The sequence below is a fragment of the Aspergillus homomorphus genome, assembly GCF_003184865.1.
Source record: "Aspergillus homomorphus CBS 101889 unplaced genomic scaffold BO97scaffold_2, whole genome shotgun sequence".
Taxonomy (NCBI): Eukaryota; Fungi; Ascomycota; class Eurotiomycetes; order Eurotiales; family Aspergillaceae; genus Aspergillus; species Aspergillus homomorphus.
The window spans coordinates 106,225-120,103 of record NW_020291888.1 but is presented as its reverse complement, the minus strand read 5'-3'; the positions used below and the strand labels follow the sequence as shown (position 1 = coordinate 120,103).

The 13,879-nt window shown below is 52.2% G+C and overlaps 4 protein-coding genes across 4 annotated transcripts; 2 read left to right on the top strand and 2 right to left on the bottom strand.

Annotated features, from left to right (window-relative positions):
• The first annotated feature begins 1,721 nt into the window (after positions 1–1,721).
• On the top strand, positions 1,722–3,130 carry BO97DRAFT_72891 (uncharacterized protein). Its single transcript, XM_025701024.1, has 2 exons — positions 1,722–2,324; positions 2,400–3,130. Exons 1-2 carry the CDS (start codon positions 2,018–2,020, stop codon positions 2,972–2,974), a joined length of 882 nt encoding a protein of 293 aa, XP_025555839.1. The 5' UTR covers positions 1,722–2,017; the 3' UTR covers positions 2,975–3,130.
• Positions 3,131–4,404: 1,274 nt separating this feature from the next.
• On the bottom strand, positions 4,405–7,393 carry BO97DRAFT_335159 (acyl-CoA dehydrogenase mitochondrial precursor; the record flags this gene model as incomplete). The annotated part of the gene is made up of 4 exons (XM_025691422.1): positions 4,405–4,771; positions 4,980–5,831; positions 5,962–6,054; positions 6,531–7,393. The coding sequence occupies 4 exons, from the start codon at positions 7,391–7,393 to the stop codon at positions 4,405–4,407; spliced, it is 2,175 nt and encodes a 724-aa protein (XP_025555838.1).
• A 3,040-nt stretch (positions 7,394–10,433) lies between these two features.
• BO97DRAFT_410220 (uncharacterized protein) lies at positions 10,434–10,906 on the bottom strand (the record flags this gene model as incomplete). The annotated part of the gene is made up of 3 exons (XM_025696129.1): positions 10,434–10,586; positions 10,640–10,855; positions 10,904–10,906. The coding sequence occupies 3 exons, from the start codon at positions 10,904–10,906 to the stop codon at positions 10,434–10,436; spliced, it is 372 nt and encodes a 123-aa protein (XP_025555837.1).
• Positions 10,907–12,928: 2,022 nt separating this feature from the next.
• On the top strand, positions 12,929–13,867 carry BO97DRAFT_72757 (uncharacterized protein). The gene has a single exon (XM_025701022.1). The coding sequence runs from the start codon at positions 13,107–13,109 to the stop codon at positions 13,770–13,772; it is 666 nt and encodes a 221-aa protein (XP_025555836.1). The 5' UTR covers positions 12,929–13,106; the 3' UTR covers positions 13,773–13,867.
• Positions 13,868–13,879: the final 12 nt, after the last annotated feature.

The window sequence follows — 13,879 nt, the reverse complement described above, 5'->3', positions numbered from 1 at the left end:
GACAACATTTGGAGGACCAACGCGTCATGCATCAGCATCCAGCCAGCCGTCGTTGAATCCGTCGCAGATCGTAACCCGCTTGTCGGGACTTGCCGTCTGGTGATACCGCGCCAACAATAGCAACAAGCCACAACGGATGCTACGGTGTGCTGAGGCGAGAAATCGAGCTTCTTCAATCATTCGATGAACTTCTGCTATACGAGAGTTCCAGGCTTCCACGCTTCCAGCCCTTTCGGCTCCTCTCCGTGTCCCGACCTACCTTTTTAAAGTTCTGCTTGTCTCCGCTCGGTTCAACGAATTGACTTTGGTTGTTAAAAGGGGGGCTAGAGGGGGTAAGGGTGGATCCGATCTACTACTCATCCTCGTGGCGAGCACCATTCAGATGCAACCATGGTTCCAGCTTAGCGAGAGCATCCTGAGACTTTCGCCAGTTCTCTCAACTCTCACCAAGTCTGGAAAAAATCTTTGTCGCGGAGATTTCGGGTTTCGGAAATAGCTCACCCATTTGGGACTAGGAAGATCTTAAGTCTTGTTGGCGCTAAGACGAGTGATGTACGATTCGTTCACAATCACAAGGCTAGACACTGGCAGGGTCTAACTTCAGCCAATTGTCACCCATGTTGATGGTCGGGTAAGATCTAAGGATCGCTGGCTGCGCGCGCATTCCACTCCAGAGGTCGCAGATCGCAAAAGAGAAAAATGTCGTCGGGGCTTCGGCACGTACCTGTTCCTACCATTACATGCTTTGCCCATTCAAGCCCACTGTTCGTGGTCAGCTCCGCCGACCTCCCTTTAACCCTTACAGAGGAGGTCCGTTGTGCCCCGGTCATGCCCCGGCCATGCCCCATCGCGCCTAGGAGCGGCGCCCCCCGCTCAAATTGCCAGTTTTTGTTTTTCGGTCAGTCCCCGACTGTAAGAGACCAAAGAATATGCCAAGAGGCTTCGAAAGCCAATTCAGGTCCGAGACTTTCTGGTTGAAGGCGTGGCATACTGAGGCTTCTTTTGCTTCCGCTTAGAGTGTCGTATCCGCCACTGAATCGGGTTTGCCATGTGGCCCGGATAGACTAAGATCCACCGATTGGTTGTCCACTGCCTATGGAAGGACAATGCTCTCTAGGTGGCTTTTATGCCGACAATGCTTTCAGTGCTGCAAGGACAATGGCACCCTGCCAGATCTGCTTCCTGTCTGTTTGATACGATACACCAGTGTCGGGCACCTGACTGAGGAGAGGGGGCGAGGAGGCAGTCCGTCTCACCAGCCATTCCGTCACAAACCCCGACCAGGCTGTCTAGGCTCTAGTATGCCTAGTCACCTTCCTCGTGAGGCTTGGAGCATGCTTGTAGGTTGGGGAAAGTCGGCAAAGTCACATAGCGCAACGCCGGACCGACCCCATCGTAATAGCGTGCTGACTACCTACTACTGACTGACTATACAAGGGTTTTGAGTGACCTGAACTTGCTCATTGGCTTGTTGGAAACTAGAGATGAAGACGATTGGTCATAACCAGTAATGTTGGGAATTCGAGGGAAAAGAGGAAAGGAGGGGAACTGAGTTGGAGTCGATTTTCTCTCTCCCCTCTTAATTTCCCTCTTTCGCTAATGCACACGATCTAAGGTTCCCCCCGGGGCTTTACGTGCCTAAACCTGCGCGAATCTGACGGCCTCCCGGAAATGGGGGCTTCACAGCCCGAGCAAAACCGGGCCCCATTTCCTAACCATAATTCTCAACAACGATTACTAACTTATCTAACCGCCTATCTATCTTGTTTTTAAATTCTGGTGGCTCCTTCTTGTCCCGCTGGGAACGTATATATAGCTAGTTTAGTGCGACCCACGCATTCGGAACAGCTATAGTCCCATCTTGAGAGACTGCTTCTCTCGGATTGCTCTGTCTTCCTGGGACCAACACAAATAGTCGGAACCTATCGCTCCCCAGTCTTCATCGATTCCTGTTCCTTATGATTGCTGCTCTTTCACTCACAGAGACTATCAAGCTGGCTACGAGTCGGTTCGCAGAATGAGCCCTACTCCGGAACCCCCGCAGACGAAGAAACGCGAATCGCGTGCCGGGGCACGAAAAGTGACGTCGCTCTCTGCCGAACAACTGGAAAGAAAACGTGCCAATGATCGTGAGGCTCAGAGAACCATTCGTCAGCGGACAAGGGAGCACATTGAGCGTCTAGAGCATCAGGTCGCTGAGCTGAAGGTCAAAGGGGACCGCTTTGACGAAATAGTCCGAAGGAATACGGCAATGGAGATGGAGATTCGGTCCTTGAGACACCAGTTAGCCATGGTGACAAGCAGGCAGGGACACCCAGGCCTGGGTGAGTGACAGAGTGTATTCTCCTACATTGATTCTCATGCCCCGATTGCTGACCATTGAGTTCATTGCTTGCCAGAAGGCTCATACAGCACCCCTTCTGGGTCCATGCTACCTTCGCCTCACCTCCCGGACTCCCTGGGCTTGAATCCAGCTTCGAGGGCGCCTTCCGTACTCTCAACGTCAAGTCGAACATCCATCGCGCCTGAGTGGCAGTCTTACGGCTCAACTCGGACATCTTCCGTGGGGGAACCTTCGGACACAAACTATGGTGCCAGGCTCGAACCTTATATCTACGAGAGTCAAATGCAAGCAACCAATCCGCTACCGGTCGCTTCAGCCCATATTAGTTACAATCCTTCTGTTTGTGCACAGCCAGCTCAGCCTCCTGACTCGGGCTTTCAGTCTTATCCACAAACCTACCACCCCGAAGCTATTCGTGGGTTTGGTCACGAGAGCTCACATAACCAACAATCATTACCCTCTGCTTCAGGTCAACGGTCCATGTCGGTGCCCGCTAATTCTTCGGAAAGAGAAGCATCAGGATATCCTGTTGTGCACGCACCACAGCAATATCATGAGCCTACCTTCCCTTCACACCCGGCACAACCGAGAAATGAGTATTCTTACGACTGGACTCATCATCAATCTTGATTCCCAAGGCATATAAAGGAGCTCGAGATATTGAGAGTTCAGCATGACCTAATCCATGGCGAGCGACGACGTTATTCGTCTTCAACTGGGCCTCAGCGCATGACGCAGGTTGTTTCGGACAAGAGATTCTCCGATTTTGGCGTCCATTTTGGCGTCCATTGCTCGGTCCCCAAATCTCGCACCAGCCTCAACATGATCCCGGACCGGCCCCTCTCTCTGTAGATTTGGGCGCCCGGGGCCTCGGCTTACTGGGCATACCGATTCACAAGGCCGGCACGGAAATCCCGACTTCTCAACGCACGCGATGCGCCATGAGCTTAGCCCGCTTGGACTGGAAAAAATGGGCCGGCGTGCACGCACGTGTCTCTGAGCACGCGGGTCTGAGCAAGTCCGTGGAGTCGGAATTAGGTGGGCTTCAACCTGGCGCAAGACTACAGGACACGCTTTTTCCAGAAGCGAGGGTGAATCAAAGCCCACTTAATTTTACCGAATTTCCAGGACGCGGTGAGGGAGTTAACCACGGTACTGGGCCGGAACCCGGCTCCTCCCCGAGCCGGTTACAAACCTACGTAACCGGTGTTCCTTTCGCGGCGGCGGCATCATCATCATGACCGCCATCATCATCACCATGAGGCTCATTTGAATATGCACACAGGTCCCTGGGTGCAACCTGCTCTAAAACGCTTTTTCCTGATTGGTACCCGGCAGACGAACTGCCGGGCTGACGGGGTCATAAACAATTAACCGAGATTGGAACAATGCCAAAATCTCCCGTCGATCAAAATGAGATCCTCCACTTTCGCATCCTCCCAGACCGGTCGCTTCTTTTGCTACGTAACTAATCAAGATAGATATTCAGGAGCTGACTGTCGGCTCCAGCCGGTGGTCCCCTCTCTCTTTCCCCATATGCGCCGATCATTACCCTTTTGCCTATGTTATGTAACGCTTCCGATCGGAAGGTGCCTTGGTTTAGACGAGCATGGCTTGTTTCGAAGGCTATCTTATGGAGGCTTGTTTAGCATTTTTCATATCTTCCCTTGTCAAAATTCATAATCGAGCTTCCGGTCGGCTTTGATTTCCGATGGTGCTTTTTCTAAGCTAGATCTCGAAAAAAGTATTGGCCTGACAATGAAAGTACGAGTACTAAGTCCGTACTCCAATAGAGCGGGCCCGCTTTGCCGCCAGCAGCGCTTCATAGAAAATTGAAATCTTAGATAAGAAAAATAAAATAGAAATAGGGCTTCTGCAGCCGCAAGCGGAGAGACAAAGTCCCGATCACGCCATTCAGTCTAAGACCCGAACTGGGACTGGACTCGATTCTACGAACCGAATAGTTCCCACCGCCCAATGTCTACTAGTTACTTACAGTACTCCGAGTTTAAGAGCACCCGCCACCCAGATTTCCTAGCACTCTGGCCCCTTGCAGCAGCTTAACGAGTATACTGCTTCTGCAACAACTTCGCAATGGTCTGCAGCTGGATATTGCTGGTCCCCTCGTAGATGGCGCCGATCTTGCTGTCGCGGAACATCTTCTCGGCGATGCCCTCGCGCACGAAGCCCATGCCGCCCATCCACTCGACGGCCGCGCTGGACACGCGCCCGGCCACCTGTGATGCATACAGCTTGGCCATCGCCGCGTCGTGCACGAAGTCCTGGCCCGCTTCCTTCTTCCGCGCCGCGTTGTACACCAGTGCCCGCGCCGCGGCGATCTCCGTGTAGGCTTGCGCGAGCTGGTGCTGCATGCCTTGAAAGGTGCCGATTAGTTGTCCGAATTGGCGGCGGTCATTCCAGACGTATCTATTGATTGTTTGGTCAGAATTTGGGGTTGCTTGGGTGGGGTTGGTGGTGTGTATGTGAGGGAGGCCGGGGGCCGGGGGGCCGGGGGGCAGTGACTTGGGGGTGCGGGTGGGGAGATGGTTGATGGGGGAAATGGGGGAGGGTGAGTTGTGATTTTGATGTGTCGTGGTGAGTGTATATAAAGGCAGGTAACATGGGGGGCTCTTACTGGGCAGCATTCTCCCACGCACCCAGTGCCAGACCGGTCATCTGAGCCGCAATGCCGATGCGACCCTCGTTCAGCACGCTGATGGCGTACTTGTAGCCCTGGCCCTCCTCACCGAGCAGGTTACTCTTGGGGATGACGAGGTCATCGAAGTTGAGCACGCAGGTACTACTGGCGCGGATGCCGAGCTTTTTCTCCTTCTTCGCGATGGAGAAGCCAGGGGTATCCTTCTCGACGACGAAGGCAGTGATACCCTTGTAGCCCTGGCTGGGGTCGAGGTTGGCGAAGACAATGAAGATGCCAGATTCCATGGCGTTGGTGATCCACATCTTGGAGCCATTGAGCCGGTAGCCGTCGGCGGTGCGCTCGGCCTTGGTCTGCAGGGCGAAGGCGTCGGAGCCCGAGGCCGGCTCGGACAGACAGAACGAGCCCACGGTGCCGGTGGCCAGGCGCGGCAGCCAGGTGCGCCGGGCCTGGGCGTCGCCGTACTTCAGGATCGCCGTGTTGACCAGCGTGTTGTGCACGTCCACCAGCACGCTGACGCTGGGGTCGACCCGCGCCAGCTCCTCGATCGCCACGATCGCCGCCGTGAAGTTCATCCCCGCCCCGCCGTACTCCTCCGGCACCTCGATCCCCATCAGCCCCTGCTCGAACAGCTGCTCCACCACCCCCGCGTCCATCGTCTCCGCCTCGTCCATCGCCCGCACCTTCGGGCTGATCTGCTCCCCCGCGAACTTCGACACCGTCTCCGCCATCAGCGTCTCCGTCTCCGAGAGGTACGTGATCGGCGTCGGCGTCAACCCCGAGAGGTCCACGTCCCGCCGCCGGGACGTCGTCGAGAATGCTTGCGTGCTGCTGCTGCTGCTGCTGCTGGATCGGGGCGAGAACACGGTTAGTAGTCTGTTGATTTCGTTACGGATAAGGGCAGAGTAAATAGAGGGGTGGCTCTCCGGCTGCAGATAAGCCAGAGGGGAAAGCTCCATACCTAGGAACGATTCTGGTGCGCACCGACTGTCTTGTGGCGGCGAAGCGGGCGGACGCAGCCGTGCGGGACAAAGGCCGCAATACTCGCGAGATACTCGTCATTATGGGTGGGTTTGTAGTGGATGTGCGGTATGTAAAACAGAGCAGACTCCAGCACAAGAGGTAAATGTGGCGCCGGAAGGTGGGTGTAAGTGTGTTTTAAGAATGAGGGGGAAGTTGGGAAAACGGGGAAAGGGAAGCAAAGCGGTTCTGGGGAAATGGCGCCGGGGGAGAGACGGAGAGACAGAGGGAAGCTAATCACGAGGCCGAGGTATTTCGAGCCTCGGCTAGACGCGGCGTCCCATGGGGTTTGCCTGCAATTCGGCGCAGATCATCCGTCCACAATCGAAAGACTCTTAACATTCTTTCCCCACGTTGTCGGCGTCATCTTGCATAGGCGAGGAAGAATCAGCTACCTGACAATAGAGGTTGGCCGAAAAACGCTATTCTATTTCGCTAAGAATACTACTAATCAAGGAAACGCACAACACCGTCTTGAGCCCCATTTCTACTACCATTCAGACGCTAAACACCTTGGTCGGATTAAAAGCCACCGACTGCGCAAACGCGTACCCTCGCTGGTTCGCGACGATGCGCTTCCCGGACCGATCATCCGTAAAGTCGCAGTTGTAGTGCGTGTGGCCGAACGCCCACAGCCGCACCTGCGGTCGCTCCCAGCACGGGTCCCCGACGAGGTCCGTCGCGAACGCCGTGGTGATCGGGCTGTGGGCGTAACGCGGGTCGACGGCGACCGCGGCGACGGTCGGGCTGTGATGGCTGAAGATGACGATCTTGTGGTGAGGGTCGGCCCGTGCGATGTCGGTGACCTGGTCGTTGAGCCAGGCGCGCTCGGCCTCGTGGGCCGCGCGATGCTGCTCGACCGTCCAGTCGCGGATGTGGTGGAAGTCGTTCAGGGCCTCGCTGACGTGATCTTCCTGGGCGTCGCTCACGCGCGAGTGGAACGTACAGCCCAGGATGGTCACCTCGGGCGACAGATGGTACCGCGTGCGGTCGAGGAGGACGAATTCCCCCAGCTGCTGCTCGGTTGATGTGGAGGTCTTGCGGCGCTGGTTGTGGTTGTGGTTGTGGTTGTGGTTGTGGTTGTGGTTGTGGTTGTGGTTGTGGTTGTGGTTGTTGATCTTGTCGGAGAATCGCTCCAGCCGTTCGCGCGTGGCCGGCCAACTGGCTTCGAAGGGCTCGTGGTTGCCCAGGACCAGGAAGACGATCTGGAACTTGAGGAGCTGCGCTTCGAGGAAGCGGAGGTAGCCGTCGTCTTGGACGTTGCCGATGTCGCCCAGCAGCGCCAGGTACGGCGCGGTTGGTGTGATCTCGAATTGGTCATATGCTTGGGGATTCTCGAGGTGCAGATCTGAGAGGATCTGGAACTGTGCCATTCTTGCGTTGGGAAAGGACGGCGGTGCTTTGCTTGAATGATCGATGCCCAGCGTCGCTTGTTGGTGATCGCTAGTAAACTAGACTCTAGTAGTTCGACAACAGTCGGAGACTCGGAACCCAGAACCTTAAGCGCCCGGGCTGTTTATTAGGAAAGGTTTAAAAGGAAAAAAGCCTCTGTAGCCGCTGCCCGGCTTCTGTTCCCACAAGTAAGGATTCAGTGGCGGTGCAATGGATTCTTGACCCTTCCTTGGGTGATGCGCTGTCTATCTGTTACTCCTTGCCGCCGCCGCTGTTTGCTCCACTCGTATTTAGTTTGGGGGCTTACTTCTGTAACACTAGTTTCAACATTCATATTTGATCTGTACATTTATTCCGATTTTCTTTCTTATTTAAAAATATGTAGAGACCTATGTATGTTTTTGATGCCCGAATTCGAACCAATCTCAATACTATAATCATTTCAATCGATTTCGAACTGGCTATATATATATTAGTAATATTCTAGATTTTAGTTTCTAAATTTTCATACTCCTGATGCCCGCGGGGCCAAAGAACTCGGTGAGTGTCTACAGTAGCCGATCACCATTGGATCAATTGGCTGGCTACGGCTAATGAAGATATGTCACAATAGTGCAAGGTACCAGCGCAGAGCTAGCAACAAGCATCAGAATGTCTGGGTAGGCCTGGCGATGCAGAGAAAGAAGAAGACAATGAAACCGTTGATGCTCAATCAGTTATGCAAGAATAGGGGTCAGCTTGGCCTTCCTCCATGGGGCCTATAGGTGTAAATTGGAAACTCGCGCCAGTCTTGCTTTGGCAGACCTTGGCAATGCGGTCGTCGCTGATAGCTTCATCCACTCGAGCAAGAAGGTTATTCTGCCATCTTCATTTGTTCGCTATCTGGACAGTTTCCTGCAACCCGGACACTTGGACATCTATTTCTCTCCAATGGCTTCACTTAAACGATGACCTTAGAACACGCGTCATCGTCAAGTGCGAAATGACCGTCGGTACGGGCCTCGTAAAGTTTCGTTTTACCATTAGCCACCTATAATTACCAAACAGACACCCACCACTCCCAGTTGTACTTCCAGGATCTTTGTAGTATCTCTAGGGACGACAGAGATATCAGAACTTGGGATCTGATCGAGCCGGTTCGGCCTGTTCCTGGCCCGCCGCCGATGCCATCCTTCCATCGTCCAATGACCCTTGACACCGGGAATAGTAGCCGAGCACGCTCGTCTGTCATCAATGTGTCCCCATCCTCGTCGACCAGGGGGCCCGGAAGTCTTAGCTGCCGTTGACCTCTATTCTCAAGCATTTGGTCGATAAGTCGCTTGTCCAAGCTTTCTCCGTGATAGACCGCAACATGAAGCATGCGCTTTTCTGGGGTATCTTGCGCTTCGGAACTCACTGTGGCTCATGGTAGCACACTGTGTGCAAAGCACTCGTCCGAGATAACCGGCCGGCCATTGTCCGGAAATTGAACCCATCTTCTTCCAAGGTCATCAGGTCTTGTCGGAGTCATGGGAGCTGCGCTCCAAAGAATCGCCCGCGAACAGAGGCCACCATCATCGGCGGCTACGGTTTGCTTTCCCTTGAGTCTCTCCCTCTTTCAAGTCCAACTGGAGCTCTGTAGAAGCCGTGATTTCTCGTTTTGACATCTCGAACCTCGAGAACGATCGACGACGTAGGATCTTGAGGCGGTGCAAAGTACAAGATATGCCACACAGCTGGTGAATTGGCTCAATGTCCTCGTCATTCTGGATCCTAGGGATCTCTCTCTGTGTTTTGAATTCCACCGAGCGTGCGTTGAACTGCCGTCGCGAACATTATCATGACGTGGTATGAGCTCTTCTTCCTTTCCAATGCGGCGTATTAGCCGAAGTGGTCCGAAACCTAGACGGCAAACCGCATGTCACAAGTTGCTGGACACGGTCTGTCTCCAGATCAAGATAACCACATACCGGCGGAGAATTCGGCGAAAGTGAAGGGCGAAGCGAAGGGCGAAGTGCTCATCTGGTAGAGGATGTCTACTCCGCATGGCCGCAGAATTCCATCAGGCAGGCTAGCTGGCCGTCTAGATCTTCCCTGCTCTAGAAGTGGGACCAGGGGCATGGTTGTGCATCTGGTCTAACAGTGGACCATCTGCTCCATCGCTTGTTGGTCGTTTGGCAGATCCGTATCGCAGTGGCTTTGAGCTTTTGTCTGTGACTGACTTGCTTAGCCTGCTATCCTGACAGTTTCATCGGAGTAAATTGGAAATTCACGCCAGTCTCATCGCGGCAAATTTGTGGTAAGTCCTGTGGTTCTCTTGAGAGAAAGGAAAGGAACGAATGTGTGGCTGTCCGAATCATCATAACCATGTTGTAGGGGGATTTTACTTGTATTTATAACTTTTTGGCAGATCATGTGAGCCATCTATCTTGACTCACTTGACTATCGGTAGGGAATCAGTAAGAGGAGATCTACGATAATAAACAATGGAATGGCGATATCTTCCTTGATTGAATGAGGAAATAAAGAAAGGAACTGGAGAGCCGCGGCCTAGTTAAGGTAGATCGCCGAATCAGCAGCAAGAAGCTAGCTAAAACAAAGAGAAATAAGATAATTGCCGATGGTTCTTAATTAACAAAGAACTCTCGACGTATGAATAGTGGAGGGATTGTATCATAGTGAAGTTTTTGAGAAAGGTGAAGGTCAACGTGGGCGCCCAGCAATGCTTGCCATCCAGTGAGCTAACAGACACACATTTTTCGAGGTCTAAATTGAACATAATCATCGGGTCGAGTGGAACTCGACATAACCTGATTGCCCTCTGATTTCTCCTCGAAGTAGTTCATCACCGGCGGTGCTGAGTTGAAGGATGAATCCGATGGCACGATAGATCTCATGAAGCTCCGGTGAAGGAGGGTCTATACTTCTGTCAGGTGTAAGATGACGGGTAACGATGACAGGGGCCCGGGGCTTTTCAATGCGACATATTCAATCAGGCTCTGCGTGTTCAGTTTCGTAGGCATGTTGTTCTGAGCCTGCCGTTCAAAATCCAATCTCGAAGTTACCGAATCGTCTATGAAGCTCATGAAGTTGGGTGGGTGGATTCTTCGGTCGATCAATATCAACACCAAATAGGTGGATAACGTGCGGAATGAATATTGTTAGATTATGGTGGGCCAATCGCTTTGCGTCCGTCTGGATTTTGTCAGCCGAGGATAAAAATAACTAGCAAGACCAAGCCGACTTACCAGCTTCCATGCATTCTCTTCGCAAACTTCACGCTCCATAAGCTTAATTAGAGAGACTGTTTTATGGCCGCTATCAGCTGCCCGGATGTCTTCAAAGTGCACGGTGGTTTCCTCAAATAGCTGGATCGCAAGGTTGCGCTCGTCCGGGTCGATGAGGGGACAACAACGCCCTCCAAAGACGAAGGGTGCCGGCGACGTCGAAGCGGATGTGACATCCTGTTCCCATGATATCTAAGTCTCTAATGCCTCAATCATTACACTTACCATGTCGTGTCAACTGACTATCTGTCCCTTCGAGGCCATTATCACTTGTGGCATGGGCCAGGGATGGATGTTCGCAATCGGTTTGCACCCACCCCCCCTACTTTCATGGCACTGTAAGCGGCCTCCACGATAGTAGTTAAGTAGTAAAGAGTAACATGGCACGCAGAGGTCCTGACCTGCTACAAAGAAGATAGCCTCTCTTTAGTTGCGGTCTACAAAGATCTTGCTTGGATGCAGGGGTATATTTAATGGCACACAAAGCATTCTGACTTTGACGTCTGATTGAGGTTAGCAAGTTAGGGCAGCGGTTCGAGCAGTGTGAACCGCTAAGGAGCACTGCCACCACCCTCCACCGCATTGCTCAGATCCTGCGAGTCACGTACCCATGCCCACCGGGGAGATCTTTTCACTGGGCTATACTACTACTTTTTAAGCCAGTAACATGGTAGCATTTTTTGAACCACGGGTTTTCTCATGATTTATTGTTCTACATGCTGCTTCAATCCGCTACCGCATTTCAATTCCCGTTGTGGACCGCTTCGGTCAGCGCAATCGAAGGCTTTCGCCGCCAATAGAAGAACCTAGACCTGAACCGCATACACAAGCGCTGTAGAACGATAGCTACTAAATGCTGGACTTCTACATCTTAGTACTACAGGTAATCTGCAGGTGCTGTGGCCCGGAGAACACATCAACCTGCAGACCAGAACGCGCTGAAGCAAGAAGCCGCGTTTGAGAGTAAGCACTGCCTGGAAAAACTACTATCTACTGACCTAAGGTGGTAAAGAGTAATATGTTGAAATAAACAAGTACAGTTTAATGGATACTGGACAAACTTCGTCAGCAAACAGCGACTGCTTCGAGACAGGGACGAAAGAAACAACCAGAAAGAGTACATAGATCATAAAACATGTATAGAAAGTTGTATTCAATCTGCGGTATAGTCGCATCTGCGTAGCAGAGACTTCCGTGAAGAGGGGGCTTTCAAAATGATGAAGGGAGAGCTAAGGCATGGTCCCCTGTGCTGGGGGCTCCGCCAGGCACATGTTCTGGCCTTGTGAGCCACCGTCTTCGTGATAGCACACTCTTAAATTCTCGGGGTGACCCCGAGGCTAGATGACACGGTATGGGCCTACAGGCCATATCTTTGCCCAGGCGGCTTCGTTGGTTAGACAGGGTACTCGCGCCAGTCACGCAGGTCTTGCCGCGGTGTGTTCAGATTTTCTGTGTTCCTGAAGCGTTTTGAGTACCCTTCATAGACTTTGATTCGGGGTTTGTATTCTTATCGAATTTTCTCAATGGCATCAGGTCGTCGTCCGGCCGCAGATCCATTTCCGCGGCTTTCTTGGCAGCATAAGCGTCACGAATTCTGGCTGGAGGATGGTCGTGGCCGGGGCATAACTAATAGAATCCTGGTTACCAGTCTATCACAAATATCAATACGGGGGACAGGCATACATAGGCATCTTCGGTAAGAGAAATGTCAGATTGCTCGTTCTCATTGTTCTGAGGAGGGAGATGGGGATTTGGAGCATCCATCGTTCTTTAGCGGGTAAAGGAAAGGAAGGATGGCAGTCAAACTCATCTCGGCCATGCTGTATGGAAATATGCTTGGCAATTATATCTTACGAGAGACAACTGGAAGCAATTGTGCAAATATAGACCATGAGGTATCACCCTACCCTCAGGTAGTCTTCTGACAAACAGAACGTAGAGAGCATACAGCAAACGAAATATTCAACTCCCTTGATAGTGCTACTGGAGCAGTTTCATGCTACCTCCTTTATATAAATGGTATAACTAGAACTAATTGGCTGTCAACAATCACATGACCATTCTGAATGGATGCAACAAAGAGGAGAGATGAGCCAACAAGTTGATTCTCGGTGATTAAGGATATAAAGAAAGAAAACTACAGCTGAGACAAATAGAACCATCCATATTGTCGACAGCAGCAGCTCGGACAAAGAGGCACAGGATAACTGCTGACCGTTTCGTAACTTTCCAGATACACTGCGAAAGACTGCCTTCAAGAAAGAGTGTGGCAGCGGAATCCATTGTATTAACAACATAGTTTCGAAAACGAAAAATGAGACAAACACCGACGTTTTATGCTCTCAGGGGACTCTCAAGTTATGCTACAAAGGTTTGGGGTTTTGTATTGTCTCTGATTGATCAATGACATAAACATTTTAAAGCCCTCATGTGCCTTTCTATCTTGGACCGAGAGAGGAGTATACAACATACACACAACATGGCTTCTACATCTAACCTAGATCCTGTTTCTACAACTGGCGATGAGCGAGTGGACGGGGCGCTAGATGCAGAGCGCCCAGACACTGGAGCTCAACACGCTGACGCGTCCGCCCACCAGGTCACCCTAGATAGCTTGTGCGATCTACCTCCTAGGATAATTAGAACTCCTGAATTTGAGAGTGCCGATGGCCGAGCGGCAAAAAAGCTGGATCTTGGTAAAACAGCGGACGACATTGTGTGCGAGGTACTGCGTGGAGACCTGGACCCTGACAAAGGAGCTCGGTGCATTGACGCGCTCATCCGGGCGCTTAGGACAATGATAACCTTGAAGGAGCAAATGGAGCCAGCAGCGAGTATGCCAGCTGGCGGCCCACCACCGCCACGTCCGGTAGCACCAGATCCCATAAAGATGGAGTATTTTCTATACTTTTTCTGGACCCATACAGTGATTTCGTACGCTGGTTCGCTGAATCCTGACGATGAAGAACAGGCTCGCTTGATTGATCTGATGGACTCGTTGAGTCGACTGGAACCAATTGAAATTGATGTTTGGGGGGCGTCCCAGAAAGCTCTGGAAAGAGTTTCCCTTTCTGGGGCCATATATGCGGGATGATTGGAACCCGACACTACCTGAGATTGATCCTGATCCTTTCTCGAATTGCAGTTGTAAGCGCCTCCATCTGCCTCAAGATCCCGAGTGCCCGAGAGGGGACACCCGTC